Consider the following 14128-nt stretch of genomic DNA (forward strand, 5'->3'; position numbering starts at 1 on the left):
CTCATAACATTAGCATAGAATCAGTTCAGAATCAATCACCAAAAGAATCAGTTCGGTTCAGATGCTCTGTGTGTCGGTTTGCTTTCACGCTGAATCACACATGCGCAGTATCATCAGCTCCTCGGTTCTCGAATCGGACACGTCTGACAGAAACGGTTCTTGACCACTGATCTATAATACGTTATATATATATATATAGATCAGTGTTCTTGACTTTTGAAAGAGTCAGTCTGTTGTTCGTTATCTGGCTCGGCTCGGTGTTCATCTTCATCTCTCTCTTCACATCAGTTAAGTCAGTGTACTGTTTGAGTAAATGAATTACTCCGGGATATTGGTTTGTTTTAACTCGGAGGGAGTGTCAGCCACATTAAACAAGTTAACCACTTAAGTCATTTGTGGATTAATGCGTATTAGAGACACAAACTGTTTAAAACGATTCAGTTCGATTTGATGAACTGGTTCATAAAGATCCGGTTACATCGAATGATTCGTTCGTGAACCGGATATCACAAACTGCTTTGTTTTGAACTCTCTCTCACAACAGACACGGAAGAGAAGACAATGCTGAATAAAGTCGTAGTTTTTGCTATTTTTGGACCAAAATGTATTTTCGATGCTTCAAAATATTCTAACTGACCCTCTGATGTCACATGGACTACTTTGATGATGTTTTTCTTACCTTTCTGGACATGGACAGTAGACCGTGCACACAGCTTCAATGGAGGGACTGAGAGCTCTCAGACTAAATCTAAAATATCTTAAACTGTGTTCTGAAGATAAACGGAGATCTCACGAGTTTGAAACGACATGAGGGTGAGTTATTAATGACATAATTTTGCAAATTGGTCGAACTAACCCTTCAATCTGTTTTTTTGTTTACAAAAAGTTACAGTCAAAGGAATTGTGATTGTCCTTTAGGTTAATCATTTTAAATAGTAAAAACAATATGTTCAAACTTTTGACTACTTTCTTTAATAACTACATAACACAATACTTGTACTTTTACTTTCAGTACTTGAGTAGTAAATTTTCAAATAGACTACTTGCAATACTTAAGTACAACAAATGTTGAATACTTTATTACTTCTACTTAAGTGTGGTGCTTAAAGAGCACTTCAACTTCTACTCAAGTCATTTTTTTGATAGAGCATACTTTTACTCAAGCCTGGGTCTCTAGTACTTTATACATCTCTGCTCGCTTTAAATCTCAGCCCAAAATAGACCAGTGTCTAAAAATAAGACTTGAATAATATAGTATCAGAAAAGTGTTTAGAATATAAACATATAATGCTCTAATCAAAATAAAAACAAAACATTTATTTTAAAGCATTTGCTATCTCACATTAGTTCTTTTATTTGTTTGGGTTCATGTGAAAAATCAACCAATGTAGAGTCAAAACTGGAAAAAGACATTTTATTGCATTAAAAAGCAGAGCATACAAAGGATATATACAGTATATTGTAGAAAAAAAAAATAAAAAAGGAATTTTAAAACATGCAATCAATAAGTACTGAAACTGCTGGTAGATTCATGCATTATAAAACAGATGATGATGTTTATTCAGTCTTCGCTTAAGTCCGTTTGGGTTTGTGATTCTTCTCGAGTTTCTTCATACGAATCAAGACTCTGGGATCAGCACAGATTTGCTTCTTTCCGACGTATAGTCTGTAGAGAAGTGAACACAGTTAAAGCAGCAGCACAGGACTGATCTGTGTTTGTGTTTGTGTGTTAAACACTCACATCACTGCATCGATGTCACAGACACCAGATTTGTGCTGGATCTTATGTTTGTAAGCAGAACGGATCTGGTCATTACGGATGTGCTTTGAAACTCTCAGACAGCAATTTGGAATGGCATCCGCTGGAACAAAAGAAACATCTGCCATTGAATGAAAGTTAAATAGTCTCCTTAAATGTAGAATGATTTGAGTTCAGGAAAGAAGGACAGAGACAGACAAGTCTTGTTTTATATAGAGGGCATGTCTGATGTTCCCAAAAAGCAGAGAGATGCATGTCACAACAGTGTCTCTGCTTTCCACAGTGACTCACCATCTATTCAAGCTGCTAAAGGTATGTGTGTCTCTGGCAATCAAACAAATGACTTTACTGACAGGAGCTTACAGATGCTGTAGCAGTTGTGATAGTGCGTGTGTGCATATGAGCGACTGCAGTTTTATGTATTTGGAGGTATTAGGCATCTGCCATGAAAAAAAAAATGAAAAAAAAAGTCAATTGTGATTTGTTATTTTATTTTTTTATTTTATCTAAATTCTGACTTTTTTCATAGTTTTGATGGAAAAAGTTGTAATTGTGAGTCAAAAAGTTGCAATTACCTTTATTTTTTATATAACATAAATGATTTATAATATAAGTTATGATATATAAACTCATTAGGATGTAATAGAGAATTGCAAGATTAAAAAAAGTTTATATCTTGCAGTTACAGTGAATGAGTTTGCAATTGTTTTTTATTTATTCTAAAAAAAATAATGAAAAGTTAGCCTAACTTTATTTCCCAGTTCCAATTTATTTATTTGTTTGTTTATTTATTTTAGATATATACATATAAACCTAAAGAAACCAAAACAAAGCGAAACTGAAAGTACCAGGCATTAATTGTGCTCGCCTACTTCTCATTCGGCACAAATCCTAATGTATTTTAATTAAACTATTATTTATAATTTAGAGGCTTTGTACTTTCGTATATAGACAAATAATATCCTCTTCACATGAGCAAAAATGTGCTTGGCATACAATAATTGTATTTTTAGAGCTATTGCAGAACAGAATCTGTGTTGTGTGAAGCATTATAAAAATAAATGCTACTGGCCTTAAAGGTGCTCTAAGTGATGTCACACATTTTTTAGGCCAAAATTTTTTTGTCACATCCAGCAAACATCTCCTCACTATCCGCTAGCTGCTTGTCCCCTGAACATACTGTAAAAAAACGGGGTCTCTCTAGACACCACAGGCTCCACAAACAACAAGAAAAACAAAACATAACAAACTGTTCCAGCCAATAACCGACAAGAAAGATTTGGGGGATGGGTTTGGGGGGTTAGTGCACGGATGAGGAGGAGGGAGGGTCTAGCTAGCCTCCGTTTTGTTTGACAACAATTTGAACGTCAACAAGAAGTTACGACTCCCGGCATCGCTTAGAGCACCTTTAAGTAAAAGCAGCAAATGCATAACCCAAAATTGCAAAACCTAAACATTTAATAAAAGTCAGTATTACATTTTGCAGTTTGCATCAACATAAAGTGGTAAACCTGATTGAGATTTAGCAGATTCTGACCTTCAGTGCTGGTGAGGATGATGAAGGTGACGCAGACGAGCAGCAGCACAGATGTTGCTTTGAGCTCCATGGTTGAACAGCATTGAGTGTGAATGAACAGAGGAAAGCTCATTTAAAGGCTGTTCTGCCCTCATCGCCAGGCTTGCCCGGACTCATCACCAATTACACCAAAGAAAACTATTTTACGAATCGGTTGTGAAATCTTTTTGCTGCAGGTTATGCGTGACACTGTCATTAGGAGTGTGTTGATTTGTGCTGTTCTTCACTGTCTCTGGGTGTGTTCAGTAATTGCTCTGGATGTTCAAGCTTGTCTATTTTACTTTCTTTCTTGATATTGTTACATTAGTTTCACCCTTGACCTTACAAGAAATCCCACTTATTAGAATATGAAAATCATATTCAGGTCAAAAAATGGGTGCAGAAGAGCGAGTCATCTAAAGGGATCAATTAACTGATTTATTATATATGGTTTAATTGAGTTTCTGAGTTTACAATTTGCAATTGTGTTTTTTTTTTTATTTCTGCCATGAAAAAAAAAATTAATTCACTTTCTATCTCACAATTTTGACTTTAGTTTTTTTTTTGCTTGCAACTGAGAAAAATGTCAGAATTTTGTTATATAGAAATATATAACAAAGACTATTGAAAAATGTTAACAATTAATAATAAAAAAACAATTATTTTTGAAATTTACGTGCAGTTTTTGAGTGAGTTTTTTAGGTTACTTATTATATATAATTTGAAAATATCTGAAAATAAAAAATTTACTTTTCTTTTTGTATGCAACTCCTTCCTCTGGTTTTCTGACAGCTGTCTTAAATCATCTGAAGGGTTTTACAGTGATTAAAGCATAAAGCTAAATACAGTGTATACTCAATTCTTCTTTAATAAAAGGGTTTCGAAGCTGATCTGCAGGATCTCTCAGGCTCAGAAATACAGTTGGAGGAATTAGGAGCTGGTTTGGGCTGGAGATTATATGTTAGTTGAGTAAATACTCTCAGAAATCTCTGTATTATCATCACACAAGGGAAGAAACGGCTCAATAAACTTACACCAAAACAGTTGAAATAAGAAACGAGCAAAACAAATTGACTTTCACGTCAGTTTATTACATACAGTATTTACACAGCACTGAGTGACACATGTGTCTGTCTGGATGAATGATCGAATCAGAAGGGTCTTTGTCTCCGAGTGGCTAGATTGAGCAAACGCAGCAGCATTTCTCCAGAAACACCCTTCAGAGCCTCGCTGTCTTCAGTCAGATGAGATCCCACGTCTTCAGAGCAATCTGGATCCAGAACACAGCTCTCTGGAAAACAGAAGACATGCACTGGAGCATTAGAGGAGCTGCAGTTTGTGTGTAATGTCACATGATGGGATGTTTTGCTCACCAGAGTCGCAGCAGACTCCAGGAGCCGCGCATCGGCCCCGGGCCCCACAGGACACCCCCCCTGTCTCACAGGGGCCCGGCTGCAGATTCTCCTCCATGCAGCTCAGTGTCTCTGGAGACCCGAGCAGACAACCCAGACCGGCTCCGCAGCAGATACTGGGGCCCAGACAGCGGCCCTGATTCCCCGGACCACACGCCGGACACTACACATACAAATATACATATACAGTACATATACATATACATATACATATACATATACATATACATATACATATACATATACATATACATATACAGTACATATACATATACATATACATATACATATACATATACATATAAATATACATATACATATACATATAAATATACATATACAGTACATATACATATACATATACAGTACATAAACATATAGTACATATACATATACGTATACATATACATATACAGTACATATACATATACATATACATATAAATATACATATACAGTACATATACATATACATATACATATACAGTACATATACATATACATATACATATACATATAAATATACATATACAGTACATATACATATACATATACAGTACATAAACATATAGTACATATACATATACATATACATATACGTATACATATACATATACAGTACATATACATATACAGTACATATACATATACATATACATATACATATACATATAGTACATATACATATACATATACATATACAGTACATATACATATACATATAAATATACATATACAGTACATATACATATACATATACATATACATATACATATACATATACAGTACATATACATATACATATACATATACGTATACATATAGTACATATACAGTACATATACATATACAGTACATATACATATACATATACATATACAGTACATATACATATACATATACATATACATATAAATATACATATACAGTACATATACATATACATATACAGTACATATACATATACATATACATATAAATATACATATACAGTACATATACATATACATATACATATACAGTACATATACATATACAGTACATATACATATACATATACATATACATATAGTACATATACATATACATATACAGTACATATACATATACATATAAATATACATATACAGTACATATACATATACAGTACATATACATATACATATACATATACATATACATATACAGTACATATACATATACATATACATATACATATACGTATACATATAGTACATATACAGTACATATACATATACAGTACATATACATATACATATACATATACATATACAGTACATATACATATACATATACATATACATATACATATACGTATACATATAGTACATATACAGTACATATACATATACAGTACATATACATATACATATACATATACGTATACGTATACATATAGTACATATAGAACATATACATATAGCACATATGCATATACATATACATATGCACATATACATATAGTACATATAGATACAGCTGACAAATATAATGAAGAGCAAAAACTCCATAAATGCAGTTATGCCCAAAAATTCAAGATTTTGGTGCAGAAATTCCCCGTATGTATATATGTCTCATATTTATATCATGAAATGATAAGCGATATCATACGAGCAGTGAGAGCAGTATTACACGAGGGCTGTTTGTTATGAATATCACTGCAGTCTGTGACTTTTTTGTGTTAACAATTTCTATCATAAGCGAGTACACCATGAATCAATTTTCTAAACTCTGTATTTGGCTTGTCCTGAATCACTACTGTACACCTTTAATAAGTGTTTATATTAGGACTATTTAGACTGGATTCGGAGGAGCACAGTCCCTGTGTGATTCGCCATTGACTTAAACTGAGAGAAGTAGTTCCGGCTACAATGCTCCTCTGCAAGACTTTGACCTTTGACCCTCCGAGAGTTTTGTTTATTAACTGCTAGAGCATCAAAAGTTACGGATTGCAGCTTTAAACGTGATTTTATACCACATTTCAGCTATTAAAAGCTGATGTTGGGTTATATTTTAAACACAAAATTATTATGTTGTTGTTTTTGTTTTTTGTTTTGCTCAGTTTTGCATAGTTACCTTTAAAGCCACAGCAGAACTGTTGTGTATCTCTGTGCAACACAGCGGTGTTTAGTTTCTGAATTAATCAAAATAATTTTGAACGAATCGAGTGAATCAATGATTCAAAGCCCATTCATAAAGAGAGCCATTTACTTAATTCCTGAATGAATCAGTCGTTTGAACGAATCAAATGATACATTTACTGCCATCTGCTGGCAGATTTAGTTTCTTATTTAAAGTATCATTAACAATGATAATAATAATATTAATAATAAAAACATTAAACGGATATTTCGATAATGAGTTTCTAATGAGTAATGAGTTTCAATGCATGAACAAACGAGATGTTTCTCAAATCATCTTCTTTTATGTTCCATAGTTTATGTTAGGCTGTTGTTGAATACATTTTTAATTAGTTTTTTTATTATTTCCATTTTTTAAATGTCACACAATTTTTATTAATTTTATTTAAAATTGTATTATTTTAATGCATTAAGTTAAACTAAATATATCTTAGAAATGTTTCCCTCTGCAACTAGCTGAAATAAAAAAGATTACTTTTTTTTTATTATTTATTCTATTTTCAGATAATGTTTTATTTTATTCCAAGTAACAAAAACATAAATGTTATGGTTTTAGTTTTAGTAAATACAAGAGTGAAACATGAAACAGACACTGTAATACATGAAATATTGATGAATATTTTGCTGCGAATAGTGCATGTTATAATTTTGAATATGTGAATATGAATGTTTCATCTCATTTAAAGAAACATTTCGCTGCACGAAGTCTAGCAGATGAACTTGAAATAAAAGACATTCTGAATTATGTCAAACGTCTTCAAAAGCCTCAGTGAATGAGGGCAGTATTTGTGCTGAAGGTCTGGTCTGTACCTGTCTGACGGGCTCTGGCTGGGATCTCTTGCCTCCTCGAGGGCAGTTCTGGATGTAGCAGGCGGATGAGAGCGCCGAGAGTGCCAGCAGACAGAGGACACAGGTGGGCAGCAGAGAGTCGGACATCTCGACACACACTGATGCTCTGATGCTCTCGGACGCTTATATAGAGCTGCAGCATCAGCACCAGAGGAGCTCCTCCTCATCACCGCTGCTCCAGTCTCATTACTAACACTTTCAGTTTCCACTTTTTTAAAGTTTTCACTTTCATATCTGCCATTTGCTCTTTTGAATTATTATTGTTTTTGTTAAATATGTCTATATGTGTCTCTGGAGCACAAAAGCAGTCTTAAAGGGATAGTTAACCCAAATAGCAAAATTATGTAATTAATAACTCACCCTCATGTCGTTCCAAACCCGTGAGATCTCCGTTCATCTTCTGAACACAGTTTAAGATATTTTAGATTTAGTCTGAGAGCTCTCTGTCCCTCCATTGAAGCTGTGTGTACGGTCTACTGTCCATGTCCAGAAAGGTAAGAAAAACATCATCAAAGTAGTCCATGTGACATCAGAGGGTCAGTTAGAATATTTTGAAGCATCGAAAATACATTTTGTTCCAAAAATAGCAAAAAAAACTAGGACTTTATTCAGCATTGTCTTCTCTTCCGTGTCTGGTGTGAGAGAGAGTTCAAAACAAAGCAGTTTGTGATATCCGGTTCACGAACGAATCATTCGATGTAACCGGATCTTTTTGAACCAGTTCACCAAATCGAAGTAGTTCTTTCGGACAGTTCGATTCAATAAACCGGTTGAAGAAAACGGTTCACCGGTTCTTTTGCGCTCGACGTAATGGCGTCATTTTAAAAAAGTAAAAAAAACCATTAAAACAGTTAACAGCTTAAGTCATTTGTGGATTAATGCGTATCGGAGACGCGAACCGTTTAAAATGATTCAGTTCGATTTGGTGAACTGGTTCAAAAAGATCCGGTTACATCGAATGATTCGTTCGTGAACCGGATATCACAAACTGCTTTGTTTTGAACTCTCTCTCACAACAGACACGGAAGAGAAGACAATGCTGAATAAAGTCGTCGTTTTGGAGGGACTGAGAGCTCTCGGACTAAATCTAAAATATCTTAAACTGTGTTCAGAAGATAAACGGAGATCTCACGGGTGAGTTATTAATGACATAATTTTGCTATCTGGGTGAACTAACCCTTTAAGTTTCACTTTGTAGAAATAGACAACAATACATTGTATGGGTCAAAATTATACATTTCTCTTTTATGACAAAAATCATTCGGATATAAAGTAAAGATCATGTTTCATGAAGATATTTAGTACGTTTCCTAGTGTAAATATCTCAAAACTTAATTTTTGATTAGTAATATGCATTGCTAAGAACTTCATTTGAACAACTTTAAAGATGATTTTCTCGATATTTTTTTGCTTCCTCAGATTCCAGATTTTCAAATATTGTCCTCCTCACAAACCACACATCAATGGAGAGATGATTTATTCAGACATTTATGACCTTTTTTTTTTTTTTGGGTATCTTGGGTAATGAAAACACTTTTGAAATGGTTTAATGTTTTACACACGTTTTGTATTTTAGAAAAATATCAGCTTACATTTTTGTTTATATTATTTTATTTTATTTCACTTAACATTTATTTATATAATAATTTTTTATTGTGTTTTTTATGTTTTTGTGTGTGTTTTCTATTTATTTTTTTCATTAGTTTTCACTTAAAAAAACTCTACATTTTATTAATTTTTATTTCCGTTTAGTTACTTTAGTACATAAAGATAACCTTCATGAAAAGGAAATAAAATAATTTATATATATTAATATTATATATATATATATATAAACATAAAACGGCATCAAATTATTTATTTACTTATTTTATTTTTTTATTTTTTGATGTTATTTTTAGTAAGTTTTAAAATTCTTCTCATTTTTAGTATCTACTTCTTTCAATATGTCTGTATAGTTTAGGTTAATTTAGGCATGTAAAGCTTTATTTTGGTTTATTTCAGTTAATGTTTATTTTATTTTCCAGTAAGAACTCCTTTAATGGTATTCATTTTACTTTCAGTTACTATAATAACTCTGTTCATAACATCATGTTTCTGCTTGAGAAATTATTAGGAGTGACGTTTAATGAGAATTTGGCTGAACAACATCATTTGACAAACTGATCCTGACAAAATAATTTACACCTTCACCTTCAAGAACGTGTTTCTGATGCATGAATTCAGTCCTAAATCTGTATTATAACCTCAGAACTAGAATTTAATAATCGCTTTCAGTCTTTTTGTTCCAACATGAGTTACACATCCATCATCTTAAACAGAAGACAGTCCTTTGGGTAAAGGTCAAAGGTCACAGTGTGAACAGCTGTTCATCAGAGGGTTAATATAATATTACTGTTTTGCTGCTATGAAGACGTCATATTTAAATATATATTTCTTGCACTGATTGTAAAAAGAAAATGTTTAATAAAAACACATTTATTAAGTGTATTAAATGTTAAAAAAAATGTACTAAAATAGTTTTTTATATAGAAATAATTTTTTTTTTAAATCAATACATTAAAAATTCAATTATTATTATTATTCTAAGTGTTTATTTTTATACTTTCCGGTTTATTTTTATATTCTTGTGAAAGGTTTAGTAATTTTGTTGTATGTGTTTTTTATTTTTTTCAATAGTTTTCACTTTTAGAAAAATTACATTTTATTAATTTTTATTTCAGTTAATTTTAGTTACTATCATGAAAACCTAAATAAAAAAATTAATATTATTTTTAAACTTTATTTATTTTTATTTTTTTCAATATGTATGTTTATTTTCCCACTTGACTTAATTTTCGTTTATATATATATATATATATATATATATATATAATTTGCTAATTTTTTTATTTATTTTTTAATTTGTGTTAAAAATTTATTCTAATCAAATCTATATTTAAAATACATTTTTTATATATTATAAATTGAATTAAAACTAATTCTACACACATAAATAAAACTAATCTAAATGGTAAGTGACTCATGGCGTGTCTGTCTCGGGACTGAAAGGGTTAATGTGTAATACGAGCGGGTGCAAGGTCAAAGCTGAGAAATAACAGATATGAGATTCATCTGAACGCAGGACTAAACAGCAGAAATGCCTGCTCAGTATTCACAGCTCACAAACACTAATATAATCCAGCATTTCCATATTGTTTATGCGCACACAGCTCAACAAAAGAACAATTTCATCCAATAACAGCTGGAGAAGTCAGACGTGCTTTGAGGAGCATCGCGTCTGTAAATCTAAGAATATGAGTGATAATAAACTCATCAGCGTCCCGACGCAAATGAGGCCTAATCAGACAGCACAGAGATCACTCACCTTATTTAGAAGCAGTGCATTAATAATGCTCATAATCAAATGCTGCACATTCAGTAAATGGAAATGTTGTTGAGCTGTGCAACGTTCGTCATTCCCTGAGAACATCAAGTACATTTTCACTTTAGGCCTTTCTACATTTGCATCAGAATATTTTTTTGACCCCTCAGAATACATGAGATTGTTGAAGACAGTGGGCTGGCATTGAAGTTTATTGTTTAGGTTATTATGGTCTGGTTTGTATGGCGACAGCATCCCCGTCTGACTCCACTCAGGACTGGTTCTCTGCTGGATGTTTATAGTGAGCATCTATAGTAGTTGTGTGTGTGTGTGTGTGTGTCCTTCAGGAGTGTGTGGAAGACTTGGGTTTATCGTTACAGTGGGGTCAGAGCTTTTCAAACACACACACAAAGAGAGTTCAGCCTTGTGCTGCTTCTTCAATCTCCTGCCAATCATTTCCACCGAACACAGCGAGCTCAAGGATTCTTCATTCACTTCTCCAGACAACGGCATTCACATTCAACAGCTTCCTATGGAAAATGATTTGAGATATATCATTTTAACAATTATAAAAAAAAAAGAATACATTTATTTATTAATCAAGAATACATGTAATTGATCAAAAGTGAGCATTTTTTCCACTCACCCTGAATGTGTTTATTTCATTTATGATAAAGTAAAACAATTAAATGTTTTTACTATTTAAAACAGCTGTTCCTGTGGGAAAATCTCTTAAAATATAATTTATTTCTGTGATGCACAGCTGAATTTTAAGTGTTCGGTGTCACATGATCTTCAGGAATCATTCTAATATACGGATTTACTGCTTGAGAAACAATCTGATTATTATTAATGATACTGAAAATAATTCAACTACCTTTCAAATGATTAACAAAAAAAATTATTTATCAAGAATGCATTAAAATGATCAAAAGTGACAGTGAAGACATTTATAATGTGGCAAAAGATTTCTATTTCAAATAAATGCTGTTCTTTTGAACTTTCTGTTCATCTGTGAATCCTCTTTTCACAGTTTCCACAGAAATATGAACAACATTTTTTTTTTCAACATTGATAATAATCAGAAATGTTTCTCGAGCAGTAAATCGTCATATTTTCATGATTTCTGAAGATCATGTGACACTGAAGACTGGAGGAATGATGCTGAAAATACAGCGGAGCATCACAGAAATAAATTACACTTTAACACAGATTCACACAGAACACAGCGGATTTACATTAGAATAATATTTCACTATTTTTACTCTATTTTTGATCAAATAGATGCAGCCTTGGTAAGCAGTTTGTTTTAGAACCCTTAAAAAGTCTTTTGAACAGTAGTGTATATAAACTACAAAATATTGAAGTTGCACATAAAACAATGATTTTTGGAAAACCCGTTTTGCCAGAAAATACTATTTCAGTGTTTCTGCTTCAAACTTTGTGCAATTCATTGTCACTGAAATGTACTAGCAATTTTCTTTCAGTGTAATATACGATTGAATGCACTCGATTGGAGGCATTTAATCTTCAGTCTATGAGGATCAGATGTGTGTTTCTCCGAGATGAGCGCAGGGCAGAGAGTTAACCGTCAGAGAACAAGAGCAGAACACACAGAAGAGACCTGGAAAGAACACGAAGAACAAATTACAGCAAACTCATCAATCACTTTGAATGCATAGTGATAAAGATCAGACGTTACTGTACTATAAATCATACTGAAACATTGTGAACACTAAAAGAACATTTACTGAAACACGACAGCAAAACCTGACAAACATCATGCATTACCACAAATCTGTCAACATTTAGGATAAAAAAAAAAATAACCTTTATTAAAAGAGAAATATCATTGGTCACTGACAGATGAGAGTTGTTCTTGTTTTAAGCATAAACTCTTTTTGTTCAGGTACTCTGAAAATAAGACTTTGTGCATTCATTTTGTTTCTGAAGTGTTTTGAGTTATAGATGTTTAGATACTAGAAAACAAGGCAAAAAATACTGATAAAGAAAATCTTTTTTTTTTTCTTTTTGCAGTGCATGCAACATTTAATGCCACGACTTTATGAACAGACCAATTCAGGGAATCTAGAAAAAGAAGAAAACACTGTAAAAAAATGTGTCTTGTGAAACTATTTACAAATACTTTTGTATTACAATATTCACTCTTATAATCATATACAAATTATCCTGAAAATGGTCTCCCACATGTCATTTAGTCGTGAAATAAGGCGTGAAAAAAAAATGCTATTAAATTATATAACTATAGTTATGTAAAATAAATAAATATATTGTTTAGGCCTAATTTCATGAACTGCAGACAAAGTAACTATGATGGCGCCAGTGTTGGGGAGTAACTATTACATAATTTAATTAGAAAATAAATGTAATTGTATTCAGTTACAGGTACTGAGAAAAAATTAGTAAATTAGTAAAATGTTAACAATTAGAAAGGAGGTCAATTATGATCTGCTTCGCTGTGGAGGATGATTGGTCCTTTACAAACAAGGATAGCATGGTTCACTTCAGATATTAGTGTCCTATAAATCTATATATACTGTATATATATATATGGCTAACAAAATACATTTATATTTTGTGTTACTAAGTTAAAATATGCTGAATTGATATTGCCTTGACAAATATTTTGGCTAAAAGAGGCATTTTGTTTTTATTGAAAGAATGAACCGACAAAACAAAAGCAGTGTTACTTAGTTTAATTATAACACAATAGTTGCAAGAATGTAAAAATCTGAAAGCATCAAGTTGCTTTGGATTTTTTCATTTGTAACATTTTAACCCACACACACACACACACACACACACACACACACACACACACAAAATAAGTTAATTGCAACTTTTTAACTCATAATTCTCACTTTTTTTTCTTAGAAACGCAAGAAGAAGATTCAAACTATGGGATGTAAACCAAAAATTGCAACAAAAAAGTCTGAATTGTGAACGAAAAAGTAGCATTATCTTATTTTATTATTCTGTAGCAGCTTCCATACAGACCTGAAGGAAA

General features: G+C 32.2%; 2 protein-coding genes across 2 annotated transcripts; both read right to left on the minus strand.

Annotated features, from left to right (window-relative positions):
- Nucleotides 1-1402: 1402 nt before the first annotated feature.
- LOC132098164 (C-C motif chemokine 28-like) lies at nucleotides 1403-3390 on the minus strand. Its single transcript, XM_059504335.1, has 3 exons — nucleotides 3297-3390; nucleotides 1742-1862; nucleotides 1403-1666 (listed from the first exon to the last, which is right to left on the minus strand). The coding sequence occupies exons 1-3, from the start codon at nucleotides 3364-3366 to the stop codon at nucleotides 1573-1575; spliced, it is 285 nt and encodes a 94-aa protein (XP_059360318.1). The 5' UTR covers nucleotides 3367-3390; the 3' UTR covers nucleotides 1403-1572.
- A 982-nt stretch (nucleotides 3391-4372) lies between these two features.
- avp (arginine vasopressin) lies at nucleotides 4373-7907 on the minus strand. Its single transcript, XM_059504332.1, has 3 exons — nucleotides 7698-7907; nucleotides 4688-4889; nucleotides 4373-4605 (listed from the first exon to the last, which is right to left on the minus strand). The coding sequence occupies exons 1-3, from the start codon at nucleotides 7821-7823 to the stop codon at nucleotides 4466-4468; spliced, it is 468 nt and encodes a 155-aa protein (XP_059360315.1). The 5' UTR covers nucleotides 7824-7907; the 3' UTR covers nucleotides 4373-4465.
- Between the last annotated feature and the right edge of the window lie 6221 nt (nucleotides 7908-14128).

Source organism: Carassius carassius, chromosome 21, assembly GCF_963082965.1.
Source record: "Carassius carassius chromosome 21, fCarCar2.1, whole genome shotgun sequence".
NCBI classification, from domain to species: domain Eukaryota; kingdom Metazoa; phylum Chordata; class Actinopteri; order Cypriniformes; family Cyprinidae; genus Carassius; species Carassius carassius.

Excerpts from the sequence above, each read along its gene's own strand:
- LOC132098164 (XM_059504335.1), bottom strand. The coding sequence starts at position 3,366 with ATGGAGCTCAAAGCAACATCTGTGCTGCTGCTCGTCTGCGTCACCTTC. Across the intron at positions 1,863-3,296 it reads CATCCTCACCAGCACTGAAG|CGGATGCCATTCCAAATTGC; the intron begins GTCAGAATCTGC and ends CTTTTGTTCCAG. Across the intron at positions 1,667-1,741 it reads TGTGACATCGATGCAGTGAT|ACTATACGTCGGAAAGAAGC; the intron begins GTGAGTGTTTAA and ends ACTTCTCTACAG.
- avp (XM_059504332.1), bottom strand. The coding sequence starts at position 7,823 with ATGTCCGACTCTCTGCTGCCCACCTGTGTCCTCTGTCTGCTGGCACTC. Across the intron at positions 4,890-7,697 it reads AGCCAGAGCCCGTCAGACAG|TGTCCGGCGTGTGGTCCGGG; the intron begins GTACAGACCAGA and ends TTGTATGTGTAG. Across the intron at positions 4,606-4,687 it reads TGGAGTCTGCTGCGACTCTG|AGAGCTGTGTTCTGGATCCA; the intron begins GTGAGCAAAACA and ends TCTGTTTTCCAG.